Source organism: Muntiacus reevesi, chromosome 9, assembly GCF_963930625.1.
Source record: "Muntiacus reevesi chromosome 9, mMunRee1.1, whole genome shotgun sequence".
Taxonomy (NCBI): Eukaryota; Metazoa; Chordata; class Mammalia; order Artiodactyla; family Cervidae; genus Muntiacus; species Muntiacus reevesi.
In genome coordinates, this window is record NC_089257.1 from 59,701,392 (window position 1) to 59,728,400 (window position 27,009).

At 47.1% G+C, this 27,009-nt stretch overlaps 1 protein-coding gene across 2 annotated transcripts in view; it reads right to left on the reverse strand.

Annotated features, from left to right (window-relative positions):
• Positions 1-502: 502 nt before the first annotated feature.
• Positions 503-27,009, reverse strand: part of SORL1 (sortilin related receptor 1) — a 157,249-nt gene continuing 130,742 nt past the window's right edge. For both annotated transcript variants that reach the window (XM_065944636.1, XM_065944635.1), the window contains exons 38-48: positions 26,931-27,003; positions 23,395-23,477; positions 21,074-21,170; positions 18,998-19,182; positions 15,309-15,428; positions 14,191-14,355; positions 13,000-13,174; positions 11,877-11,983; positions 8,309-8,501; positions 5,312-5,524; positions 503-3,952 (exon numbers count right to left, since the gene is read on the reverse strand). In XM_065944636.1, the coding sequence (XP_065800708.1) occupies positions 3,885-3,952; positions 5,312-5,524; positions 8,309-8,501; positions 11,877-11,983; positions 13,000-13,174; positions 14,191-14,355; positions 15,309-15,428; positions 18,998-19,182; positions 21,074-21,170; positions 23,395-23,477; positions 26,931-27,003 (1,479 nt within the window). In that variant the 3' untranslated portion in view covers positions 503-3,884. The remainder of the gene's footprint in view (positions 3,953-5,311; positions 5,525-8,308; positions 8,502-11,876; positions 11,984-12,999; positions 13,175-14,190; positions 14,356-15,308; positions 15,429-18,997; positions 19,183-21,073; positions 21,171-23,394; positions 23,478-26,930; positions 27,004-27,009) is intronic.

Genomic DNA, 27,009 nt, shown 5'->3' on the forward strand with positions numbered 1-27,009 from the left:
GGAAACTCATCAAGGCAACTGAAATCATAAATATCTAATTTCACTTTGGAGAGAAACAAGTATACAGTGTTTCACTTGAAGAGCAGAGTAGGCCTTTATTTTGCTGCAAATACTTTCAATTTTTGCCTAAAGGTTCTAATAATTCATAACAAGAGGTTTGAAGTGAGAAATGACATGGAATATCGGAGAACAATATTATATTTCAGCATTCATATTTGTTCCATTTGAGCTATTACACAGGAAACTAATACCGTTCTTGGGTTACTTGGCTCTGATGATTTAATTCAAAATATGGCTGCTCAAAATTAGTGGGCAGAAACATACACACAACCCATCCTCTCTCAAACCGTGCTCACTGGGGGTACCCCTTCTGAAAACACGCTTATCATCTATGTACGCAATAGCACACACAGTCTCTTGCTATCTGCTCCTACCTCAGACTTGCATAGAAAGTAGTCTATATAAACTTAATGCACTGGCTTTAATTACACAAAAGTTGTACCTGAAAGATAGCACACACTTCCTTTAAGAAAAATAATGCAATAGCAATGTCGTGATACTATCCCCACACGAGTGGAGATACTGCACAGAATTTTATTCAGTCAATTCCTAAAATCAATATGGAGGTGGCATCCGGTTTGCTGACTTGCCTGGGTCTTTTCTCGGAGGGACCCCCCACCCCCAGCTCTGCAAAGAAGAGAAACATCTCAGGGATTCACCATGACATTCTTTGTGGGAAAGTGACCAACCTAACCTGACAGGATGTGGTTTCTGCCCTTAGGGAAGTGCTGAGAACATGATCTCACTGGATGGAGAGTGACCGCTGGGTGAATAATCAGAAGAAGGGTTCTCCAGTCTTCCTGCCCCAATTGTCCTTACATGGTTGAAGCAGAGCTTCATCTAGTGGGTCACACATGAACATGCAGCTGTATCCCACATGTGTCCCCCTAAAATACCCCACAGTACTAACACAGATGTACCCTCTTCCCCAAATCAGAAGTTTCAACCAGTTACCCAGCTTTGTAATTATACACCCAGCTTGCCAGGGCAGCCAGCAGTCATGGGAGCATCTCACCGGTCTGGAAAATGTTCTGCATAGGCATGGTTTCTCCCTGACTCCTCTGCAGGACTCTCCTCTCTATTATTTCATCCACACAGACCCACATCTCCTAAGGCTCGAGGGGCAGTCAATCCATCCAGGGGCAAAACCAGCTCCCAGAGAAAATCTGTATACAGTCCCCCTGCCCGCCATATGATAGCGGTCCATTGGCGGTCCGCTGTCGTCCACGTGGATGCGGGCTTCTGACATCCCAATGCATCTTGGGAGAAAGTAAAGCCTTTTTCCCGTACAGTGTGAACTCTGGAAGTGGCATCTCCAACGAGGTATGAAAGCCCCTTCTTCAGGGCCTCCGATTGGTCACAGTGAAGACAGTGATCTGGTCACCTTCAAAGGCTCCACGGAGTCTCTGCCCTCATTTCCTCCTGTCCCTCCCACCTCGGGACTCTCCCAAACAGCATATATACATCAAAACCTCACAAAGCTATGCAGAGGGAGGTGAGAGTGCGTGCTTCAAAAGTTCATAAAAATATACAATTTACACATAGCTGCATCTGTCTAGTTTAGTCTTCGGGAACTTAGCTCTTCTGTTTATATAAAATACTCTAGCCCTAAAAGGCTGCTTGTTCTCAAACAGCCCAGTGGCATTTTCCAAGGAGAGGGGTGACGGCCAGTCTGTACAGTACGGTGCGCTAAGCATCGGCAGGCACTGGAAACAAGACTCGGACGCTCAGAGACATCCCAGGTTGCCAACTGGAGACGTGCTCGGTAGAAAGGCTTGCCTATGGAAGAACTAAATATAAAATCTCAGCGCCTTTGATGTCAGCTTTCACAAATGCCCCCCAAATTTGGCAGGAAAAAAAAAACACACAAGAAAATAGACTTTCTAGTGGTTCGATTAAATGACTTGCCTCCCACCAGATAATTCATCTTTCAGTTACTTAAAGTGCTTATTTAAAAGGGAAGGTGGTAGGGCTCGGAGTTTTGAACGAAACTCCAAGGTAAGACAAAGATAAAGCCAAAGAAATTCCAATCTTTCAAAACATAACACAGGAAAGAGAAGGAAATCATGCTGGAAGAAGGCTAGTCATTTACCACCATTCGCAACATCCTAACATCTACAGTTGAAAATACTCCTCAAGCAAAACATATATACACACAAATAAAAAATTTTTTAACTAAAAACACTTTAATTGGCTCTTTGTTTCCCAAACACTCCCCAGGTAGAATAAAACTATGCTATCAGCCAAGAATGATACTCTTGGTTAAAAGAAAGCAAAGGCTTGCGAGAGGGTGGTGAGTTGCATCAAAGAGGAGATGGGGCTTTGACAGAGCCTGCAGGTGAGGGACACTATGCCAAAGCATGACTTTGGAATAGCCCCAGAGCTCACTGCTTCTCAGCTAGGAAGAACTTCTGCAGTGAGGTGCATACAGTAGGCATCACAACAATCCTATACACTGAGGCTGACAACAGTAGGTCTCAAGAGTGGGCATCAGTCCCCAGTGGATCTCACATGCCTACCAAGAGGCCATGGTTTGAATAGAGGGGAGGCATTGAAAGGCAGAAGGATACAGCCCAGCTTATCTTACAAAGAACATCAATGCTAGCACTGCTGCTCCTGTGAGCTAGACTGAATGGTCTCGAATTCACACATCTCCTGTAAGAGTGCATAGCATTTTCTCTTAAAATTGGGCAGGGGTACAGGCGAGGGAGGTGAAAGAAGAGAATTTTAAAAAAAAGAGAGAGAAAGAGAAGGCACTGACCCAATCCAGAGTGACTGCATATATCAGTGTGGATTTTTAAGGACAGTAAGCGGCCACCTCAACACAAACATAACACTTTCCATTTGAGATTCTCCAGTGGTAAGTTAAAGCAAACCAAAAAATAAAATAAAATCCCCCCAAAAGGAAAAATTAGGTACTATATCTGCCAGTGTAGCTATCATGGCACAGATCTAGAATTCTTTCCCACAGCCAGAGTAGTTTTTTGCAATGACAATGATACCAGTGTAGAATAACGCAGTGTTATCATTCTGTAGCTGTGAAAGCTATGCCTTGCACAGAGGTGTGTGCAGCGAGAGTCCATCCATTAGCCTGAGAGAAGAAGGCTGCTTGCAGGGCTTCCCAAGCTACAGTTCTGTTTAGCGGAAATGGAGCAATGACTCAACAGGCTCTTCTGCCAAACACCATCGTGTAACACACGAGCGGGTAAAAATGGACTGTTTCCGGAATGGCAACAAAACTGCTTCTGTTCCTCATCGTCCAACCCTGCAGGCGGGGGTGCTCGTAAATTTTGTGGTGTCAGATGACCACTGAAGCCTGGCCCTACACAGAGTCCCAATAAATTAACAAAATAAAATAAATGTCCCCCCTTCATACACCTAAATACTTTCGTATAAACTACCTGCAAACAAAAATTTAAATTTGAGCTTACTTTCAAGGAGGAGGGGTTCTATCCATCACTCTCTCTTGAAGTCTTTATTAAATACATTTCTGCGTCTTAGAAAAATAAAAAGAATGGCCAATTTATTGAACCAAAATTATCTCACAGACTTAAAAGCATGCCCAGTAAGCACAGCCCTGTAAGACTATATTAACGTCAAATCAAAGCAATTTGGTTACTAAAATCAACCTGGTTTGAAGTTCACAGTTGATTATGACAAAGTTTATTCATTCCTTTCTTTTCTTTCTTTTTTTTTTTGTTTTGTTTTTGGCCCATATAAAAATAACATATTGCAACTCAAAGTGCATCTTTTAAAATAAACCATCAACTATCTTTATCAAATAAAATATTTACAACATTTGGTTTCTAGTGAGGAAAGCTCTTTCAGGCTATCACCATGGGGACGTCGTCAGAAAATCCAGTTATCATCGGAGCATCTTCATCGTCCTCCCCTAAAGGCAAGGTAGTCTTGGGTGAGTTCCAGGGCACTTCGGCCTGACCCCAACCTCCCGCCACTGACCCCCATCCCTACATCACAAGCCCCAGCTGCAAAAGTCAGCAGCAGAGCCAGCCAGGCACGAGAATCAGCGCTGAAACCAGCCCAGCTTCTGACATTCTTAGGTCACCTGTTCCCCATCAACAGGTGGCCAACCTTCTTTTCATGGTAGCCTGAACTTAACCAGAAAAGGAAAGTAAATTTAAAGAGGGGAGATCTTATTATCCATCCCAAATTCCAATGGGTGGCTTAGGTGCTCCGGTTTGAGCTATGCTAGCATGGTGAATGTCACCGTCTGTTTCACACACACCGGGTTGGCTGAAAAGTTCCTTCGGGTTTTACAGGTGTGTCAGGTGTACCTATTAATTGTAGTAACTCACAAGGTGTTAGTGAAATAACCAGAATTAATCTTTGCCCGGCCAAAATAAAAACTGCCAGTCACAGGCATTAGTTGTTGCAAAAATTCCCCGGTCAGTAATGAGTTAAGTATATTAAGTAGTTTACTCCCTCCAGGAGCATTTTGGCATCTGAGCACGCATACATTTATATGAGAACAGGGACATTTCCTTCCCTTCCCCAGATCATATACCACCGATAGGTAAAAGAACGGCCACTGAGGTTGTGCTAGCCATGGGAGAGAGAAATAGCATGATGGGAAGGGTAATTTGGACAGAGACCAATGAAGAAAGCATGGCTTTTTGTTATCAAGACAAACATCTCCAAAGAAGTCAGACCTCCACCTGTGAGCGTTGAGAGGGGTCGGAAAGTCTTGAGAATCTGCTGCCACTTGGGGAACACCCAAAGCCAAGGCAGGGTCCACCCATCCTTTGTGTAGAAGGCAAGCTCCCACCTGTTCTTTGACAGAACCCCCTGTCTTGGGCATGCTATCGAACAGTTTTGTTCAGCTGCTCAGTCATGTCCAACTCTTTTGTGACCCCATGGGCTGTAGCCCACCAATCTCCTCTGTCCATGGGATTTCCCAGGCAAGAATACTGGAGTGGGTTGCCATTTCCTTCTCCAGGGTATCTTCCTGGACCAGGGATCAAATCCACATCTCCTGCATTGGCAGGTGGATTCTTTACCACTGAGCCACCAGGGAAGCCCCCACTGAACTGAGGACTGGTATTTTAATTTAGAAGCAATTGCAAAGTAAAGGGCTCCAACTGATTCACCCCAAAGCAGTGGGATCATCGGTTAATGAAGAACTCTGCTAGCATCAAAAGATGAGCTACTCAAGGTAGGCAATTCCTCAGCAAGCCCCTGGCCTTGTGGGGTCTGACCCGGGAGGGAGAGCCTTGCACCCCGTCCCACTCACCCAGGTCATCGCCCGAGGAGAAGATGGCTGAGCCCAGCCTGGAACTGTAGTGGCTGTTGGCAAAAGCCGTGAAGCTGCTCTGCAGCCTCCGATGCTTCGTGTACAGGATGGCGAACCCGACGCCCAGGCTCAGCAGGATCAGGAACAGGATGGGGACCACCACGGCAGCTACATCGGTAGATCTGGCAGCCTGGATCACTGACGCATCGCCACCTGCCAACGCAAGACACCAACCCGTAAGGCTCCCATGGGAGGGCAGGAGAAGGGACCAGGCAACCCCTCGTTGCCCCAGCCACCCAAATGATGCCAAGCGCCTGCAGCAGCTCCCCGAACTGCCTGTCCCATGTGGCACGTTCCTGCGTGTGACACCCGAGTGTTTCCCAACTTCTCACCACGAGCTGCTGGAGGACAGGCCTCCTGCGTGCAAATACGGTAATTACATCAGGCTCCTAATCACTGCCTCGTTGGTTATTTAGATAATCTCTTGGAAGGGAGACCTTTGTTGGGGTATCAACACTGATTTCATTAGCATTATTACTTAAGACCACTTGCTTGCCTTACATAAGAGGATGTGAAATCAGACCACTAATTAACGAGATTGCAATTATTTCCCCCTACTTGGCACCAAAGTCACTCTGAACTGCAATTACCTGAAGCTCCATTAAGTGATACAAATGAGATTCCTTTACTGCAATACTGACTTAACAGCTCGTGAAGTTTTATGAGGTTTATTTTTTACTTAAAAGAGAAAGAGGGAATCTTTCTATATACATTTAACATTTTTTAAAAGCTTTCTGCAAAGCCTTTTGGGTGTCTATAACCTATCAGTGATGCTCCCTTCCCACTGTCTTCAACAAAAAATACTAGCTTTATCATGATGTACTGATACAGTTGTAGCAACAGAACTCTGTTGGGTTTGCGCCAGTCTTTCTGGAAAGGGCAGATTTTGCATAGCAGAAATCCTGGGGAAAGTCTGAGCCTGCGGCAGGAATACAGTCATGTGAGTCAGTTTTAGCTAAGGAAGCAAAGTGAACGTCCTTGGTCTCCATGAGAAGCCTTATGAGGCTTGATGCTGTTCCCTGGTGCAGGGTGAGGAGATGGGGCCAGTCCCCCTCCTCATGGGGAAAGTTCAGTAGTTACACAGGGGTTCATCACAACAGGTTCCCATAAAGATGAGCCAGAGAACAGCCATTTCCTGCAAGCCTGATAAAACAATTCAACATCCGTGTCTTTAATTTCTTCACTATTGATTTAACACTAGACAAAACTCTCCCCAATCTTAGTCACGTGTCCCAACCTAATCTCAACTGTGAAGTGGTAAACGGGGAAAGCTCTGGACTGGGGCAGTTAAGAGGAAGCCAGCACAGCAGAGGCGACAGAAATAGAGCCCGTTCCCACCCCCACCCACCTCCAAGGGGACGTGAACATCACAGGGCAGGATGTGGTCCACGGAAACGTCTACCCGAGCAATTCTCCCACCTGACGATCCTGGTTTCACAAAGGCAGCTGGCACATGCCCTCAAAGCAGTTTTCCCCAAAGTCTATTTCACAGGTTGTTACTTGGTTTTACTTTAAAAGGAGGCTCTGCTTAAGACACACTAAGACAAGAGCTTGGTTGATTGTTTTCTGTAGGACATTTTCAGAACCTCGAACAGGCTCAATTCTCCGAAAGGATGTGATGTACAAGGTTTCCCTCCTCTTTATTTTATTTATTTATTTATTTTTGGTCACGCTGGGCCTTTATTGCTGTGCATGGGCTTTCTCTAGTTGTGGCGAGCGGGGGCTACTTTCCAGTTGCAGTACGAGCGTTCCTTATTGCAGTGGCTTCTCTTGCTGCGGTGCATGGGCTCCAGGCACACAGGCTTTAGCAGCTGCAGCGCTCGGGCTCTAGAGGGCGGGCTCAGCAGCTGTGTGTGGTGCATTGCCTTGGCTGCTCCCAGGCATGTGGAGTCTTCCTGGCCCAGGGATGGAACCTGCGTCCCTGCACTGTCAGGCGGGTTCCCGTCCACTGCGTCACTAGGAAAGTCCCAAGGTCTCCCTCTTTGAGAGAGATGCCAAGGGTAAGGTATTCCACTAGAAGCCACCCCAGGAAAGGTGAAGGAACAGACAACAGGTCTAACATAAGACTGAGCTTAAGAACTGGTTGGTTGTCGACTGGGAGTAAATGTAACTAAACAGACCAGTGGCAAAACATCTGCTGAAATCCTGGATAAGCTATTATGACCTGAGCAGAATTTCTGTGTAAATGCGAGGTTCCTTTCCCTTGCCATAAGCATGGCCCCACACGGCTGTCTGTGAGTGTCCAGAAGACAGAGATCCCAGACTGACCTCAGGATCTGATCTGAGGGTGACAGCAAAGATGAAGGGAAGGCTGGGAAGTCAGCGACGCTGTGATGAGATAATCTATTGACTTGGAAAATCACGGGGAATGTTAGCATACTAGAGGCTCTGAAAGGTCCTCCAGAAAATAAAAATAAAACTCATTAAGCTACGGCTTCCCAAACAGAATCTCCTTTTTAAACAAAACATTTCCTTTCTTCTGACTTACATTCAGAATATGGTCACCTTGTAACCCTAGCACCTCACACCACGCCTGACTAGGGAAGGATTTGTTAAATAAATCAATGCCTGATTAAGCTGATGCATAAACAATTTTCTTTAGCACTGCAAGAATATTTCAAATGCATTTTTAGAAAGACACATGTTCATCAAGGATTTCCCAGGTGGCGCTAGGGGTAAAGAAACCGCCTGCCAGTGCAAGAGACATGAGACGCGGGTTTGATCCCCGGGTCAGGAAGATCCCCTGGAGGAGGGCATGGAAACCCACTCCAGTATTCTTGCCTGGAGAATTCCATGGACTGAGGAGCCTGGAGGGCTACAGTCCATAGGCTCGCAGAGTCTGACACGACTGAAGCAACTGAGCACACACGCACGTGTTCATCAAACCACGCTACATCCTTGATGTATTTCCCGGGAAATGCAGCAACAGTGACTTACCAGACCCCAACTCATCATAGAGCAGGACCGCAGGCTCCCCACAGATCTGGCTGCCGAAAAGACATCGGGCTTGGACAGTGAAAGTATAATTATGACCCAATTTCAGGTTGGAAATTTTGAAGAAATTGTCAGTAGTATTCCCAAGGTAAGCTGAGATATTCATGACACTATCAAACATGTGTATCTCGTAGCCCTGAAAACAAACACAGGAGGGACTGACTGCTCAGGAAGTTAAACAAGGAAACAGGCAGCTTCTATTACGGGTTACAACTTTATACGAGCTCCTTTCTGCAGGGACTTATAGATGTTAAAGCACTTTGAGTTTCGCACAAGTTCTTTATACATCATCACTGAGATTAGATTCAGAAAATGGGTATTTTCTCAAACTCAAAGTCTCAAATAACTACCGCATCAGCTTCTGAGCCATGTAGCAGAAGTGGAAAAACAAAAGTCATTTTAACAAACACTGATTTTTCAAAGTTCTGGTTGCTTCACTCATCTCCAGGAATGTTTAAATGCCACAAAGAATCCATACAGTTAAAGCAACAGTTCACTGTAATGGGACTAGACTAATCCAGGCAGCAGTGGATTCCAGCCCTGAGGTTAAAAAAAAAAGGAATTTGCAATCGTGAAAATGAGACACTGCTCCTTAAAACAGCCTGTGGGAACTGCACTGTCAGCTGCCAGCTCACTTCCTAGTTCCTTTCTTTCCGACTCTTCCAAGCTGATCGTAGCCCCAGCCCAGCCTGGCCTTGAACCCAGCAGCACTGCAGCAGCTCAGATCTATTCACTGGGGGAGTATGGAATAAGCCTCCTACTTAGAATGGCTCAGGGCGAGTCCTTGGCTCCTGTGCTGGAAAAGTCCCTCTTTGAACAACCCGAACCTAGCATGCTGGCTGGGATCAGGACTGACTTCCAGACTTCTAGGTCAATCTCCAAGTTCTCCAGTGTCAGAGCTACCGGCACCTCCCCTGCCCCCACAAAACCCCTTCTCCACTCTATCTCTACTCACATACTGGCCCCACAGCATAATCATGATCTCCTGGTTCTTCTTATGTTGACCTGCACCTTCTTATGTTGACCTGCAACTCCAAGTCAGGCAGCAGGAAGAAGGACCCGTCCAGCTTAGGCCAGAACCCCGCCATGGGAATGGAATACTGACTGCAAGCCCAACCTTTATAAAGCTGGGCTCCTGCCACCCTAATGACAACGGGGTGTCCTGGATCACCTGCCTGGAGTCCCCACTCCTACATCCTTGTTTATAAACTAGTAACTAGCATTTATTATTTTCTATCTAACATATATGTGGTATAGGACATTTGCAAAACACACAAAGGTATTTAAAAAAATGGGAAATGATACAAACGCTAGCTGCCCAATATTTACTGGACTGATCCTTTTCTGGTGGGCATTAGGGTGTCTCTTCTTAATTACTGTAATAAAAATTCTTTATGTACATTTCTTTCCTTAGAGTAAAATCCTAGAAGAATTGCTGGCGCAAAGGATGTCACATTTTCAATGTTTCTGATACCTACTCTAAGTGCCCTATAGAAGGTGGAACCCATTCATTCTCCCAGGGGGGCCCTCTTCCCAGCTATGACTCTTACTGGTACTATCCCTCCCAAAAACTTTTGTCCATGTGATGTGAAAGTGCTGTGTCTTTGCTGCAAGCTTAGATTTCTAGTGGGGCTAAAACTGTTTTCTTTTGCTCACTGTTGCTTAAAACTTTTAACTTTGTTACCTGTACCTTATTCAAAATGAGAATAAGCTAACCCTTGAACAATGTGGCAGTTGGGCTCTGACCCTCTGAGGAGCCAAAAATCTGAGAATGACTTAGAGTGCATCCTCTGGATTCGTAGTTCTCTATCTTTGGATCCAACTATCTGCAGATTGTCTGGTATATTAAGTCCCCTACACACGAACAAGTTCCATTCAGAGGGTGTGTTTGTAAGTCCAATTTGTTCGTTAAGTCTAACAAAGTTAGCCTAGGTATCCGACTAACACAACTGGCTCTATAGCACTACTTTTACGCTTCCCTCCGGACATTCCTGGGATTCCTTGGTGGCTCAGTCGGTGAACAATCTGCCTGCAATGCAAGTGGCCTGGGTTCAATCCCTGGATCGAAAAGATCCCCTGGAGAGGGAAATGGCAACCAATCCAGCATTCCTGCCTGGGAAATCCCATGCACAAAGGAGCCTGGCGGGCTACAGTCCACGGGATCGCAAAGAGTCAGACACAACTTAGCGACTAAACCATCCACAACTGGACATCCTGAGCTGGAAATAAAGATGCTGTACAACTGTACCCTATACAGTGAAAAGTGAAAGTGTTAGTCAGTCAGTCGTGTCTGACTCTGCAACCCCACGGACTGTAGCCCGCCAGCCTTCTCAGTCCATGGAATCCTCCAGGCAAGAATACTGGAGTGGGTACCACTTCCCTTCTCCAAGGGATCTTTCTGACCCAGGATTGAACCTGGGGCCCTTGCATTACAGGCAGATTCTTTACCATCTGAGGCACCAGGGAAGCCCACTCTATACAGTACTGTACATAAAGTACACAAAAGCGCAACCACTCGTAGACGATGCACACATGTGACAACCCACGCCAGACGTGTGGGCTAACTCACGTGACTGGACATGTGAACCCACGTTCGCATCTTTGGAAGTTCACAGTCTGAAGGTTCATATGTAGGGGACTTACTGTACTGTAGGTTATCTGTGGATGTGCACAGTTCAAATCTGCATTTTTCAAGGGTCATTTTTCGCTTTTGAATTTGTTTGAAAGCCTTCTTTATCCTTATGCATATTAACCATTTATATGTCACTGTTGTGAGAGTTGTTAACAGTTTTCACATTGAATTTCTCTTTGCTTCTGGCATTACACTGTGATGATTTAGAGCTGCTGGGGTCTTTGTGCACATCATACCCCAAAAAAGCCGTTGTTGATTTTTATTGTGTCTCTGTTTAGCTCATGCTCTGCCCACAATGGAGCCAGCCAGCTTCATTCAAGACCCTTGGGTGGCAAATCTGTTTCCAGGTGCCACATTCCTTCTCCTGTCTCCTGCTGTGAATACAGTAATTGGCCTGCTAATAACAAAACACAGTGTTTTTCGTATGTCAGCAGACTATCTTCAAGCACTTCTTGTTCACTGGAAAGAAACTGGTGAGATTCCAGGTTGGCGGTGCAGCTCGTTTCCCCAGTGCTGGAGCCATACCATGGCCCTGCCCTCAGACTGTCGGGGAAAGATGGGCCCGGGGTGCTGGTGCTGAGTCCCAGTCAAGCCCTGGGAAGCACAGTGAGGACGGCAGCCCATTTCCCCGTCTTTCAGGGGACGACCAGTTCACGACTGAAAAGGGCTCAGTGCAGAGATTCGCATCTTTAATGGGCAGTATAAACATTTGGCTAATTAGCAATCCCACCGAAAACGGTCCTTTAATTCTCACGTTCACTCCCCTGCCCTATTCTTTCTCTTGACTCTGTCTATGCCAGCAGGCTGTTAACGAGCTCATCTCCAAAATGGCATTTCAATTAGATTTCCAAAGCCGTTGAGAAGGAGGGAGGAACTTACCCTGCTTTCATTAAAATACTTTTCTTTCAAAGCTAGGCTTTTCCAAAACAGAAGGACGTGGTCATTTTCTGTTATGATTTTTAAGGCATCAGGTGCTAATAATGAAACTGAAAATGAAAGATGAATTAGGAGACAGTTAGTGGCTATACATGAGTCTCTGCTTTCTTGTCCATCAAAGGTTGATGAAATAACACTAACCCTAAAGGAATTAGTTAAGGAAGAAAAAAAACACACATATATCCACTTAGTATAGAGCCTAGCACATTCTACACGCTCTTTCACTGACATCTACTTTGTTGTTATAATTAATGTCTTTAGCCAAGAAATTTGGATGGTGTCTAATTTAGTAGCCCTCAGACCCAAACATGGTCAAAAACAAACGGCAAAGGGGTGAAGCTGGACTAGTTCAAAGCCTGCCTGCACTTCTGCTCTGGTTCCAGTCTGCCTTCCTGCCTGAGATTCCAGAAGGGCTCAGTGAGGGCCTAGAGAGCTCAGCCTGAAGACAGAGCTCTGGAATGACCACAAAGTATGTTCCAGGCCCACAGTCCACACTGCCAGCCTCTGATACTATTACTCCTGATGTTGTCTGCTGCTGTCCAAATAGCTGGGCTTACTACCTGCTCTATGAACTTGAACCTGACCTGAGCCGGCCTATGGCTGGCAGCAAATCACCCTTTAAGGTATTACCCAACGCCTGGTCTCTGTCCATTTCTGCAGCTGATACTGTCCTAGAAACCACAATGACTTCAGTCCAGGCACCCAGATGCAACGATTGGCTTTACGGGGCAAAGATTCAGTTTCATTTCCTAACTCTCTTGGAAATATCAAAACCAGCTGGGGGGAGGGAGATCACAGGGGACAGAGAATATAGAAAACGACAGCCACTCCCCCGCCCACGGTGCCCCTGCCACCACCCTGCAGTCCAGAGCCTGGGACCCCTGCCAGCTCTGCCCCAGCCGGGACACGGAGGGTCCTCTCTGCACTTCCTGGGCAAGTCCTGATGGAAACCCCATGTCTTCAAGAAAATAAAAGACGAAAAACAGAAATGCCACACCTCGAGAAGTCCTAGCAGCAATGGGGTGCCCTGCTGTGTGAGAAGGCCTCTAATCTCTCGCCAGCTTACCCGTGGTAATTTTGATACTGGAGTCTTTGCTCATGTTCCCCAGCTGGACAATGATGTGATATTTCCCTCCAGGCTCCAACTTGTTCAACATGTATTCCACGGTACTGTTTCGGGATTTCACCTTGTAGCTCCTCTCACTCTTTCTTATTAGATCTTTAACTGCAATTGCATATAACTGGGACAAGAAAAAGACATCTTAATGGTAATCAGAAACCTGGCCTCTTCTACTCTTTGAAGTTCAGTGGTGGCCCATGCGACAGAAGTATGTCTGTGGCTGTGACCCCCAAAAATAATATTTTGGGTCACAACATCTGACTCTGGTTCTTTGGAAAGCCTCTGGGGTGGTCAGGTCCAACTTTACAAGTATTCATGCACAAAACTGTGCACAGAATTATCAGTATGATCCCGAAAAACCACCCACATCCCTGGGATGGCAGGAATGGCAAGGGGATGGAGATCAAAGCAGCCTGGGAAAGCGAAAGTGGGAGATGTTTCTAGAATCAGTGCCTCTTCTTTTAGGGTCAGCTGTTTAGTTGGTAAGTTGTATCAGACTCTTGCAACCTCAAGGACTGCAGCCCACCAGGATCTTCTGTCCATGGGATTTCCCAGGCAAGAATCCTGGAGTGGGTTGCAATTTCCTCCTCCAGGGGAATCTTCCAAACCCAGGGATCAAACTCATGCCTTCTGCATTGGCCAATGGATTCTTTACCACTGAGCCACCAGGAGCCCTCTCTAAGGGCAGGGGCCAGCAAACTTTTTTTGTAAAGGTTCAGATAGTAAATATCTTAGGCCTTGAAGGGTAGATGGTATGCACCACAATTATTCAACTCTCTTGTGTGCAGCATGAAAGTAGCCATAGATAACGTGTAAACAAATGGGTATAACTTGGTTCTAATAAAACTTTATTTATAAAAACAGGCAGTGGGCTAGACTTAACCTGCAGGCCAACTGCTGGTGAAGGCAGAGAAAAGGAGGAACAAACCAATATAGCAGCCAGGAATAACAGAGACACGACCTCAAAGAGGAGATACCTGTGAGGACCCTGTCTCTGGCGAGGCAGAAAAGGGGGGGACCCTCCTGCTGAGCTCCATGCACCAGGCCTAGGTGTCCTGCCCCATTACAGGACCCCCTGTCCCCAAACCAAACCACATCCAGAATAAGCAAGGTCGCCAGCACGCCTGGCCTGCTCACCAGGTCCTGGTCCGGAGAATCGTACGGGGATTCCCACTTGATAACAGCAGAGGTTTTGCCCATGTGGACCACGTGCAGGCGACGGGGAGGAAGCCTGCTATCCGGGATCATCCTCACCACGACATAGTCAGAGGACGGCCCCTGGTAAGGCACCACCACCCGGACCTGAAACAAACACCACTCAAACTCACGCAGTGGTCAGCAGATCATTTCTTCCCCAACAACACAGTGACACATGTACACAATTAAAATTCAGTGCATACAAAAAGATGCAGAATAAGTCCCCACCTACCCCAGATCTCTAATCCATTTCCCACAGGCAGTACTAGTAATGACTTTACCTGCTTCCTTCCAGAAATGTCCTATGCAGATATAAGCACAAATACAGAGGGACGGGAGGGTGTGTGTGTACAGATACATACATACAAACATGTATGTGCTTCTGCATGTGCGTGTATGTGTAACTTACTGTCCTTAACTTTTTCATACAAATGGAAAACCATTACACACATAATTATGCTCTTTGGTTCTCTTACTTAATAATACCGCTTGGGAATTTTTCCCAAATCAGTACATTTAGTTTGCTGTATTTGTGTTGGATGACTGCCCTGTATTCCATCTCAAAGATAAGCCGTAATACTTTTAACCAGTCTTCTCCTGATAGATGTTTGTTTCAAATCTTTTGCTTTCACAAGTGATAGCAGTCCAAACATGATTTTCCATATACCTTGGCACACATGTAAAAGCATGGCTAAACTCCTAGAAGTGGAATCTGATACAAGCTTTCATCTATTCCTGAGACCCATTTACCAAGTTCTCAGTCCTGCACAAGGGTGCTGCAGATGGTTAACTGGCCGTGCATTCAGCGCTTCAAGTAAAAACCTGATGCTTGTGGAGAATAACTATCCTCTCATCTCTCTCCTTCCCTCCTCCCATCCCCTTACACTCAACGCGCACACGCACGCACGCGCGGGCGCACACACACACACACACACACACGGATCCTGGAATCCGCATCTCCAGCTCCTCAGGTCATAGGTCTGAGCTTGGAGCCCAGCAATTAAGACCTCCTCAAAAAATAAAACACTCCTCTGTGCTCCTGGCATTAAGAAACTTACCAGAAACAAATATTGCTCATCCCCGCTGACAAGGACTGTTCTGTTGTGCTGCGAAGTAGTCAAGCTCTTGGGGTTGCGATAGAGGTCAAGAAAGGATGTGGCATAGAAGATACCGTAAACCTGGTAAAAGGAGAGAACAGAAAAGGGCACCAGTTCAACAGCCAGTGACCTCACTCTCATGAAAGCCCTGATTTAAGACTCTGGGAACCGCTCCACATGAGCTCACAAAGAAGTCTTCATTCGGCATCTATTTCATCAGCGTCTACAGAGAAGGCACCCTGGGCCAAGCAGCGGCATCCCACCTATGAAGATAAACAAGACGTGGTCTCTGTCCTCAGAGCTCGCTTTCTTGAGGAAAGCCAGGCAAAGAAGAAAAACAGATTTATAAATAACAAGTTGTAAATACGAAACTCCTGGAAGCTATACTAGAAGACTGAATGATAAGTTGGGGAAAAGAGGGAATGACCAAGAAGTGGGGACACTCTTCTAGTGTGATGGGGGTAGCAAGCATGCAAGCTGGTGGAGAGCGCGTGCGGAGGGACGGCGGACACTGCCGGCTGCCCGGCCGGTCCCTGTCTTCCCCTCCTCCCGCAGCAGAATCCTGGTTCTTAGTGAGAGTTGCTACCTGGAAACATGCCTGCATCCCGCCTCCTTCCTCCAGGCAGGAGAGGCCAGGTGACAGGGGTGCTCAACAAGATGTCAGCAGACATCCTGGGTGGGACCTCAGTGGGGGCTCATGGACATGCAGGGAGAGCACTTCTTCCTCCCTCCTGCTGCCTGGAATACACACGGTGATGTGGCCCAGTCCAAGCCCTGGACTGCAAGGTGATGCCACAGGCCAGGGTGACGTCCCCGCCACCCACAGGCCAGGGTGACGTCCCCTGCCACCCACAGGCCAGGGTGACGTCCCCTGCCACCCACAGGCCAGGGTGACGTCCCTGCCACCCACAGGCCGGGTGACATCCCCTGCCACCCTCAGGCCAGGGTGGCAGGGGACTGGCTGTTGTTATTCAGTCACTAAGTTGTGTTCAACTCTTTGAAACCCATGGGCTGCAGCACGCCAGGCTTCCCTGTCCTTCACCATCTCCTGGAGTCTGCTCAAACTCATGTCCATTGCATCAGTGATGCCATCCAACCATCTCGTTCTGTCGACCTCACTCCCTTCTTCTTTTGCCCTCAATCTTCCCCTCAATCTTTTCCAATGAGTCAGCTCTTTGCATCAGGTGGCCAAAGTATTGGAGCTTCAGCATCAGTCCTTCCAATGAATATTCAGGGTTAATTTCCTTTACTATCAACTGGTTTCATCTCCTTGCTGTCCAAAGGACTCTCAAGAGTCTTCTCCAGCACCACAGTTTGAAAGCATCAATTCTTCAGTGCTCAGCCTTCTTTATGGTCCAACTCTCACATCCATATAAGAAAAACCACAGTTTTGACTATACAGACCTTTGTCGGGAAGGACTGGAAAACGGATCAAACCATGTTGCTGATATAGAAGCCCCGGATGGCTGAACTCCAAACTCTGAACAACTCATAACTAGGAGGGAAATAAACTGTTGAAACTCACTCTTGTTCTATGCGGTCATTCTTAACCCTAAGTGATATACATGGAGTTTAAAGCAGGAGGTGGGAGTCCGATGGCCCTTGTAGTGGGAAAAGTAAAGGCTGAGAGTGTTTATGACAGGGTAAGTGTGAGGAAGCTTCCTTTGTAAGGTAGAGACAGACAGCATTTTCTCCATGAGTATATGAGCAGGCAAGACAGGGGACTTGAAAACCATACAGGTCTGGAGAAGCCCTGGGGGTGCAGGAAACCCATCAGGGATTCTCATGTCCCAGATAAACAAATAGGAACGGAACAGGAATAGGGGGATGAGCGAGCTCAGATGGGATAGCAGAGGGGGACCCAGGGTGCAGGCAGGTCTGACCCTGGAGAGGATGGGCTTGTGGGCAGCACGTGGTGGAGGCTCCAGCCAAGAGCCAGGAAAGGGGACCCCAGAGCCTAGGGAGTCAGAGTGTAAGAAGGCCACACTTGACAGTGACGGGAACAGCTCTTGTGGTGGAGACAACTCTGGGTGAGACTCCAGCATCCGCAGTGAGCTGGAGACAGGTGGGAGCTGCGAGCTTCGTTCAGGGTACTCCAGGGGCCCCTGACCCCTGGAAGGCTACCATGAGCGCAAGCAGATGCTCAACATGGAGGGGGCTCCTTCTCCAAGTTCACACGTGGTAAGATACTAAAATCAAGTCACAGAGCAGCGCTCTAGACGCAATGCCCCGCTCTGTGCAGAGCGTTGGGTGTGACCGGTAGGCAGGTCTGAGTTGGGTACACAGACCAGAGACAGAGGCCCCTCTCTGAGCAGAGTCCAGTTTCAGGTATAATGGAGCCCAGGGGATGGCTCTGGGCATCTCACCCCCATCCCTGCCTCAGAGTGAGGTTCAAGAGCAACAGAAGCGCCCAGGCTGTTTCTCCAGCTGGACCTGAGCTCTGACTCAATCTGCTGCTTACTAACCCGTGACTGCGGCCCGTGACCTCACCCCTCCGAGCCGTGGTCTCCTCCCTGGTAGAGCAGAAACATTTACCCCACAGAGCTGATAAAAGTAGGAAGCAGGAGACCGTGGGTGGGGGGTGGGCATCATGCCTGGCACACAGCAGGTGCTCAACAACTCTCACCTCCCCTTCCTTCTTCACGGCTGAGCTGACAATTACTGGCAAACCTTGGTTCCTTCCCCATGAACCAGTCCTGCCCCCCAGTGCACAATGGATGTGCCCTCAGAAGACAAAGGCCAACTCCTCTTCACCAGCCACTGAGGATTCTTACAGATTTAGTCCCATACACATTTCTATTTGGAGAACTCAGAAAATGACCCTTCCCTTCAAGATCTTATCAACTAGTTAGGGAGATGAGAGTAGACAGAAGATATCAAATCGGATTTGCAGTGTCTGATGAAACAGGCTATATGGCACCAACTCTAAGGATTTACTTCTTAAGGGAAGGAGACCGAGGAGAAGAGCCAGGATTCGACTGCAGGGCAGGAGGGGGAAGGATTCCAGGGAAGACAGAGCAGAAGCCATGGGGCAGGGGCAGAAGGTGGATAAAAGCCACCCTGGGAAGGTGTGCCTAAAAGCAAAGGAAGGTGCATTCTGGGGAGGGTGGGAAAGCAAAACCAGAGTCAAAAAGAAGCACAGATCTAATCGCAGTGCATCAAATGCATTAAAAAAATAAATAAAAGAAACAAAAAGACCCAAGTCCAAGTGCAGTGGGGGCCCTGGGAGGCATGTCTTGGGGGGCGCCTGTGTGCTTGAGAAGGCAACCTGTGTGGGGGGGATCCCCCGGGAGGGGAGGGGCGAGAGGAACCTGGGCATGTCCTCAGGTGTGATACTCACTGTCAAGGCAACTGACTTCCCACCCATCCCCAGGTAAGGACCCCCCACCCCGCTGCAGGGCCTGATCAGGAATGTGACCCCTCTTCATCTCAGCTTAAACAACAGGGGCTCTTTCTTCTTAGATGCCGGACAGGTTGTGGAAAGGGATGTCAGGTGCCTCTCGGAGGTGATCCAGAGCTGACCAAGAGGGTAGCTTGTGTTTGGGATAAGGAAGAAAAACAATGACGGGGGAAGCCCTGGGGGCGTCTGGTGGTCTAGTGCCAGGGGAGGGTCCATCCTCACTCTGCAGAGGTCATCCAGGCGGACTCACCACATTCCTGGGGCCGGTCCAGGTGCATTCCACTGCCGTCTGATTGATGGCCTTGGCTTTGAGGCTCGGGGCGGGTGGGCGGACACCTCTGGTTGTGACACGCTTGAATGCCAGAGGACTGTCCCCCAGGTCGGTCTTGGCCCAGGCAGAAATCTCATAGGGCGTCTGAGCTGTCAGGTTGCCAACTGGGGAAACAGGGACAGAGGTTGGAGCAGTGGTCTTCATACGCACACTTTACTTTTTTCTTTTACACATGTCTTTATACCTTATTTTTTTACATTTTTTTTCTTTTTTATCTTTTGACTGTGCCGTGCGGCATATAGGATCTTAGCTCCTCAACCAGGGATCAAACTCTCACCCCCTGTGTTAGCAGCATGGAATCTTAACCCCTGGACCACCAGGGAAGTCCACCTATTTTTTTCAATGTAACCTCTCCATTTAAGTGAGTCCCTCATGTTGTAGGATGTTTATTATTTTACGAATTCACTTGGCATGATTTATTAATGAAAATTGCAAATAACACAGTGCATGGGCATGGAAAAAATTCCTTTAAAGCCGACCATCTGTGGATGGTCGATCCTTGGGGAGAGCCATTTGGCCTTGTGAGGGTCTTGAAATCCTTCATAACCTTCAATCCAGGTACAAGAGAGGGATCCAAAAATCTGTGCAACCAGGATGTCCGTCACTGTATTTGTTTCAGCAGAAAAAAGTATAACCATCTGATCACCCAACAACAAGGCAGCAGTGAAATAAGGTCATCCATGAACTTCAAGCGCACTCCATGAACTGTCACTAGAAGTTGTTTCCAAGAATACATACTGCGACTAGAAAATTCTGTGACTTAGGTTCAGTAAAAAAGACAGGAGATAAAAGTATATACAGTACATATAAAGAAGTCAATGAGGAGGAAAAGTATGAAGTTAGGGGATACTCAAAATTATTAATAAAATTGGTTTCCCTAGGAAGTGAAATTATAGGAATTCAAAAATTTTATTGTACATTTTTTTGTTTTCTAAATTTGCTGTAATAAAGATGTGCTTCTTTCTAAGTAGGGAAAATGTCATCAGAAACTAAAAGGGCAGTGAGCCGTAAGAAGAATATGCTTAATGGGAATTAAACATTGTAAATGTAACACTGTAAATCATTGTTATCATTGTAAATCAACTATATTTCAATAGAAATAAATATCAAGCAGAAAAAAAAAGAAGGATATGCTAAGAGGACAGCCTTTGGAATCAAGAGGGCTTGGGTTCAAGGCCTGACTCTATGCTTCATGGTTGCAGAAGCCAAGAATGAAGTATTCAAACTCTCCAAGTCCATATCCTGTTGGTAAGATGTAGAACAGCAACACTTACAGTGGCTGGCTGTTGCAGGGAATAAAAAAGAAAATGCTGGTCAACAAGTGCTTTGCATGACCCCTGGCGTGAAAAAGGGCCTTTGTGGTCTCAGGCAATGGCTGGTAGGACTTTTGTCCCCGACTCTGCCAGTTTCTCTTGGTGTGATGTAGGGGCAATGAGATCGCAGCCTTCAGAATTAGAGATGTGGCTTCCAATCCCGGCTCTGCTGCCTTCTGAGGGAACCACTCAATCCCTGAACCTTATGTTCTGATCCATAAAATGAGGCTATCCCTCAGCATCATTTTTGAGGTGCTAGGTATCCAGTGATCATGTATAGATGTGAGAGCTGGACCATGAGGAAAGCTGAGCGCCGAGGAATTGATGCTTTTGAACTGTGGTAACTGAGGTTAACTAATCCCGAGAATTCTTTGGGGAGGGAAAAACATCATCTGTAAAAGGTTAATCTGACGTCTTTCCAGCGTTTCATCCTCTTTAAGCCTCCAACTTCCCTGAAGAGCCATGAGATCAGAAGGGAGATTTGGGGAACCACCAGTGGATTCCTCACCTGGGCTCAGGAGCCACTGACAGGATCCCCCACGGACAACACGGGCCCACTCAGAACGGCTGCAGAGGAGACCCCGCGCCTTTCTCGGCCCCCCAGTTAAGCTCCGCTGCCAGGAAAGCCTCAGTCTAGCCTTCCTCCTTCCTGCTCACACACCGGCTAGCTCCGGGACGCTACCTTTCTGTGACAAGACGGTCCCTCGGAAGTTCAACGTTCTCTTCTCCTGTCTGTGGGTGTCAAATGACCAGAAGAGGTTCACCACATAGCCGTTCACCTGCCAAGAATCAAGAGCCATGTTACGTGAGCAATGCACACGCAGACCTCACCAGACACGAGAGGCAGAACTTTTCTGCTGTTCCTGGGTATCTCCCTTCTTGCAAAGAATGGGGCGGCCCTTTGGATCCTTACACGAGTTCCATTTGTGCTAACATGAACACTCATACTCCTCCCTAATTCTAAAAATGAATGTGAAACAACATAAAATAAAATATAGATTCTATTGTGTATTAACATATATATATGGAATCTAGAAAAATGTTACTGAGGAACCTATTTGCAGGATGGGAACAGAGACGCAGACATAGAGAATGAACTTGTGGATACAGGGCAGAAGGAGAGGATGGGACAAACATATACATACTGCTGCTAAGTCACTTCAGTCATGTCCGACTCTGTGCAACCCCATAGAGGGCAGCCCACCAGGCTCCCCCGTCCCTGGAATTCTCCAGGCAAGAACACTGGAGTGGGCTGCCATTTCCTTCTCCAATGCATGAAAGTGAAAAGTGAAAGTGAAGTCGCTCAGTCATGTCCAACTCTTAGCAACCCCATGGACCGCAGCCTACCAGGCTCCTCCATCCATGGGATTTTCCAGGCAAGAGTACTGGAGTGGGGTGCCACTGCCTTCTCCGATATACATATTACCATGTGTAAAACACAGAGTCAGTGGGAAGTTGCTATATAGCACAGGGAGATTAGCTCGGTGCTCTGTGATGACCTAGAGTGGGGGGGATGGAAGGAGGGAGGCTCAAGAGAGAGAGGATATATGTACACATATAACTGATTCATGTTAGTGTACAGCAGAAACTAACACAATTATACTCCAATTTAAAAGTAGTTTTAAATAGATTCAATGAAACAAAAAAAATTAATGCAAAATAAAAGGATAAGAACCAACTAAAAAGAAGAAAGAAGAAAAACTGTAAGTAATTAATTACACTAATTAAGCATCCATCTTAGCTCAGATGGGCATCCCTGGTGGCTGAGCGGTAAAGAATCCACCTGCCATGCAGGAGCTGCAGGAGACCCGGGTTTGATCCCTGGGTTGGGAAGATCTCCTAGAGAAGGGCATGGCAACCCACCCCAGTATTCTTGCCAGGAGAATTCCATAGACAGAGGAGCCTGGCAGGCTATGGTCCATAAGATCGAAAAGAGTCAGACACGACTGAAGCAACTTAGCACACACACACAGATGCTTAGCTCAGGCAGCCCTTGCAGTCAAGGCCAAGAGGTCACAACAGAGGTGGTTTGGTCAGATCTCATGGGCTTCTCCAGGCAAGAACACTGAAGTGGGCTGCCATTCCCTTCTCCAGGGGAGCTTCCCAACCCTGAATCAAACCCAGGTCTCCCGCATTGTGGGTAGATTCTTTACCATCTGAGCCACCAGGGACGCCCCCACTGTCTAACAGGAGCAAATGTATCCATGAGTCAGGAAAGACTACCTCCTCTGAGTCCTGAGCTCACAGAAGGATTTGATCTAAAGGTCTTTAAAAATATTAGACAATGACCAAATTAAAATGTGTTCAAGACCAAAGACTAGACAGACAAGGTCTACGCAAGGCCATTTCCAGCATCAGCGGTCCCTGAAGCCAAGGGCGTTGAGAACATACTGTAGCTCAGTCAATGGCACAAGGACTCTGCATGCCTTTGGTCCCACCACAACTTCACAGACTGGGACGGATGTGAGGGAAAAGAGACAGGGAAAAACACCATGGAAGGTGAATGGCAACTTGAGAGACCAGGGGACACAGATAACTGCGGGGAAGCTGGCCACGCTGATGGACCAAGCAGAGGGGATGAAGGTGCTGGAAGGGGAAGGACACTGGGTGCACACAGGTGGATATGTGTCCAAGGTATCTGACTCTTCCCTAAGACTCTTCCACTGAGGAAACCTCTGCATTAGCGCAGCACCAGGAAATCCAATAAAGCTGAAAATTACAGGGCAAACATCTTCTGTTAACACCAACTCTTTATTTGCACTGTAGCTGTGAACCATTTAATTATATGGTTAAAAAAAAAAAAAAAGGCACCAGGCTGAGGCAGAATAATTACATGGGAAGACTTCAGTTGTTCTTCGTGGGGGAAGAAGCCAACCTAGGTGTGGTATTTTAGCTTCGCTGGAACAAGTCATTCTTTTCTCTTAATCTCCCTGTCCTCTGCTCTATCGGTTCCCACGCAAAGGAAAGCCCCACCCAACTGCTGGTTTGAAATGTCCACGTTACCTTGATGTCCGTGTCCATGGAGAGGGTAAAGCTTAGAAAATTTTCACCGTAGCTGTCAATGCGGATGTCTGGTGGTGGGATCACTGAGAACAAAAAGGGATTCAAAGAGAGAAACCATGTGATGAAAAGTGAAGAAGGCAGGACTTCACAGTTTTCAACTCAAGGGACAAAGCGATCTTTCAGTTGGGAAAGAAAAGGCATTGCTTTGGCAGTTCTGACTCTTCTATCGCTTTTACCACTGTTGTCCTGAGGCTGGGGCTGGGTTCACAGTTGCCTGGTGAACACGGAACTATCTCGGCTGGGTCAGCTATCCTGGCAATTAGGTCGAGCAGAAAAGTTCCATTATGTAAATGCCCCAAGTCAGCCCAGCTTCAGCCTGGTTCTGAAAAGTCTGGGGGTCACACTGGGAACCATCTTTACTGGCACCAATGAAGTCCCAGTGGCCTCAGGTCCTTTTTGAAGGTTGACAGCATGCTAAATCTTAAGTCCTAACTTGTAGATGTATGTGGGATGAAATGGAAAGAATCTGGGCCCTGGAATTCAAATTCCTGTTGAGATACTTAGCAACCGTGTGCCCTGGGGCGAGTTACCTCTCCTTGCTAAACCCAGAGATACCATCTGTACTTCACAGACATGGCAAAATTCACTAAAATAACACCTGTCTTGATACTCAAAGTTCCCGTTCTCTCTTTCCGATAAAGTCCCACCCACGACAGATTAAAGACCTGATGAGATACTGGCATCCTCATAAAGATCAGCGCTTGGGTCCAGTGGTTAAGAATCTGCCTTGCAATGCAGGGGATGAGGGTTCAATCCTGGTCAGGGAACTAAGACCCCACATGCCACGGAGCATCTAAGCCCACGCACTACAACTAGAGAATCTGTGTACCCCAACAGAACATCCTTTATGCCACAATGAAGACTCCATGCTGCCTAATTAATTAATTTAATTCATTTTTTTAAAAAAAGACCAGAGCTCAGCCTGGGAGCTGAAGGGGCAAAGAGAGGACAGCAGAGAGAAAAAGATTCCTCTTGGCTCAAGTGACTAGTACCACGCTGGTCATTTTGAACGTCTACCCACCAGAAACCCAACAGTGTGCTGCAGGTGTAACCTAAGAGGGCTTGATGGGGTCAGCATCATCAGAATGTGATATTCAAATGGATTAGATTCTCAGCACATACGCCTTTTATATCAGCAAGGCAAGAAGGACCCAAAGGAGTAGCTAAGACTTGGTGGCAAAGAAATCGTTCAAACATTACAGAAGTCTCTCTAGATGTTCAATAAAAGTGGGCTTGAGGAAAACACAGCATGCAGAAGAAGAAAGGGTATTAGGAGTTGCAGGCAGCCAGCTCAGAGCAAAATAGTTCAGGTGCTGCTATAAACCTGACCTGGGCTACAATCATAGTGGGGGGAGTTACAGCACAATCCTCTCCAAGTCCCAGTTTCCTCAGCCACCAAGTGAGTGTAAGAATACTTACAGGGTTGATAAGGATTAAGAGAGATACATTCCTATAAAAACAACCTGCAAGGTGCTTGCTGCAGGGCTCAAAATATGGTGGCTGTTGTTATCATTAACCCACTGTGTCCACTAATGACAGTGGTGATTCTGGATGATGTTCCTGCTGTTTCAAACCCCATTTTCTTACATTACTAGGACCCGAGGTCACAGACAGATCATAACACATGCTTTTTGACTGTGCACACAGTTGCCTTCTAACCAATACACGTATGAGTTGAGGTTCATCCTAAAAATCATTGTTGTTGCTATTTATTCGCTAAGTCATGTCTGACTCTTCGCGACTCCATGGACTTGTAGCCCACCAGGCTCCTCTATCCATGGGATTTCCCTGGCAAAAATACTGGATTGGATTGCTATTTCCTTCTCCAGGGGATCTTCCTGACCCAGGGATTGAACCCAGATCTCCTGAAAGAAGCAACCCCCAACCACTGAGATTTTAAAATTCAGGTGTGAACTGTGACGAGGAATTCAAGATGCTACCTGTTTTTCTGATGACTTTGCAATGTCCCTCTCTCCTTTTCAGTAGGTATGGTCAGTATGTTCTGACTGATTGTAGAGGAAAATAATACCACAATCAGAACTCTAGGGGAGGAGCTTCTTTGGCGACTCAATGGTAAACAATCCACCTGCCAATGCAGGAGAACAGGTGTTCGATCCCTGGTCCAGGAAGATCCCACATGCTGCAGAACATCTAAGCCACAGCTATTGAGCCTGTGCTCGATAGCCCACGAGCTGCAACAACTGAAGCCCATGTACCCTAGAGCCCATTCTCTGCAACGAGAAGCTACCGCAATGAGAAGCCCAAGCGCAACACTATAGAGTGATCTTTGCTTGCTGCAACCAGAGAAAAACCCGTGCAAACAACAAAGACCCAGCACAGCCAAAAATAACTAACAAAACAAACAAACAAAAAAACCCACAACTCTAAGGAGAACAATTCTAGGTGTTCACACTCTAAGGTGTGAACTCAGCACACATTTTCCAATATGTACAATCTCCCTGCTCCACGGACTGGCTGGCTTCACAAAGTTCAACTTGGCCCCTGCCCTGACCTCAACCACCCACCCCATCTTTTTAAAGGCAAGCAGACAGTGACTCTCCAACACCCAGAGCCTATTTCTCACAGGCTCAGGTTAAAGCAAAATCCCCCGATCACGTTCCTGGTGGCATTTCCAGCTTTCGTACCCGCCCGCCAATCCAGGAATGAAAGTGTCAAGGTTACGAGCAGGAAGATGACTGGTGCGTCTCCCATAGAGCACCAGAGCCTTCTGCTCACTTGCTTCAGTTCCCTCACTCATCCGTGATTTCATCAGCTCCTACTCCACTCTGAGGATGGGGTGGCAGCACGTGTGAGGCACAGGTGCCAAGTGAGGAGCCCCGCCCAGGAGGCAGGCCCTGCAGTGGTTCTGGGGTCAGCAGATCAGGTTCCAACCCCAGCTCTAAGTGCAAATGACACAACCTTTCCAGTCCCTTATCTTCCTTATAGTTGTTCCTTGGGCTCAGCAAGATAAGCTGGTATAAGCAGAGCAGCTGGCATGACAGCCTTCCAGGTCCAGGACTTTGACCAGCTCCAGTGACAGAAAGATAGAAACTACCACCTACGTATTGTTGGTGGTCGCCACAGGGTAGTGATGAGTGTAGGCATGGCACTCTCTTACAACACCCCACAGACGAGATGGACAGGACCATCTTTATCTTAGCTGAGAAAGGAGAACACCTGATGTCATGGATACTCCGCCTGAGAAGCAGAGCCGGGCATGACGGCCTTCAGAAATTCACCCGTATGCTTTTATTACAACAGATGCCCAGTTCTATATAGAAGGAGGAATGATCGATGGTCGCCCCAAAAAGACTTCATGTCTAAAGCACAGCAGAGACACCCAGAGAAGTTCACTTGTTGTGGGGAGGGAGGTTGTGTGAACTATTCTGATCTGTGCGTCTTCATTTGCCAGTCACACAGAGCTTTTTCTAAGGGCTTCTGTCTTCTCTAAAGCTGCAAATGCTGGAATCATTTACCTTGTCCTTTTATGGTGGTAATGGATTTAGAATCGCTCCAATTTCCTATTCCACGACTGGTCACCGCAGCCACCTTTCA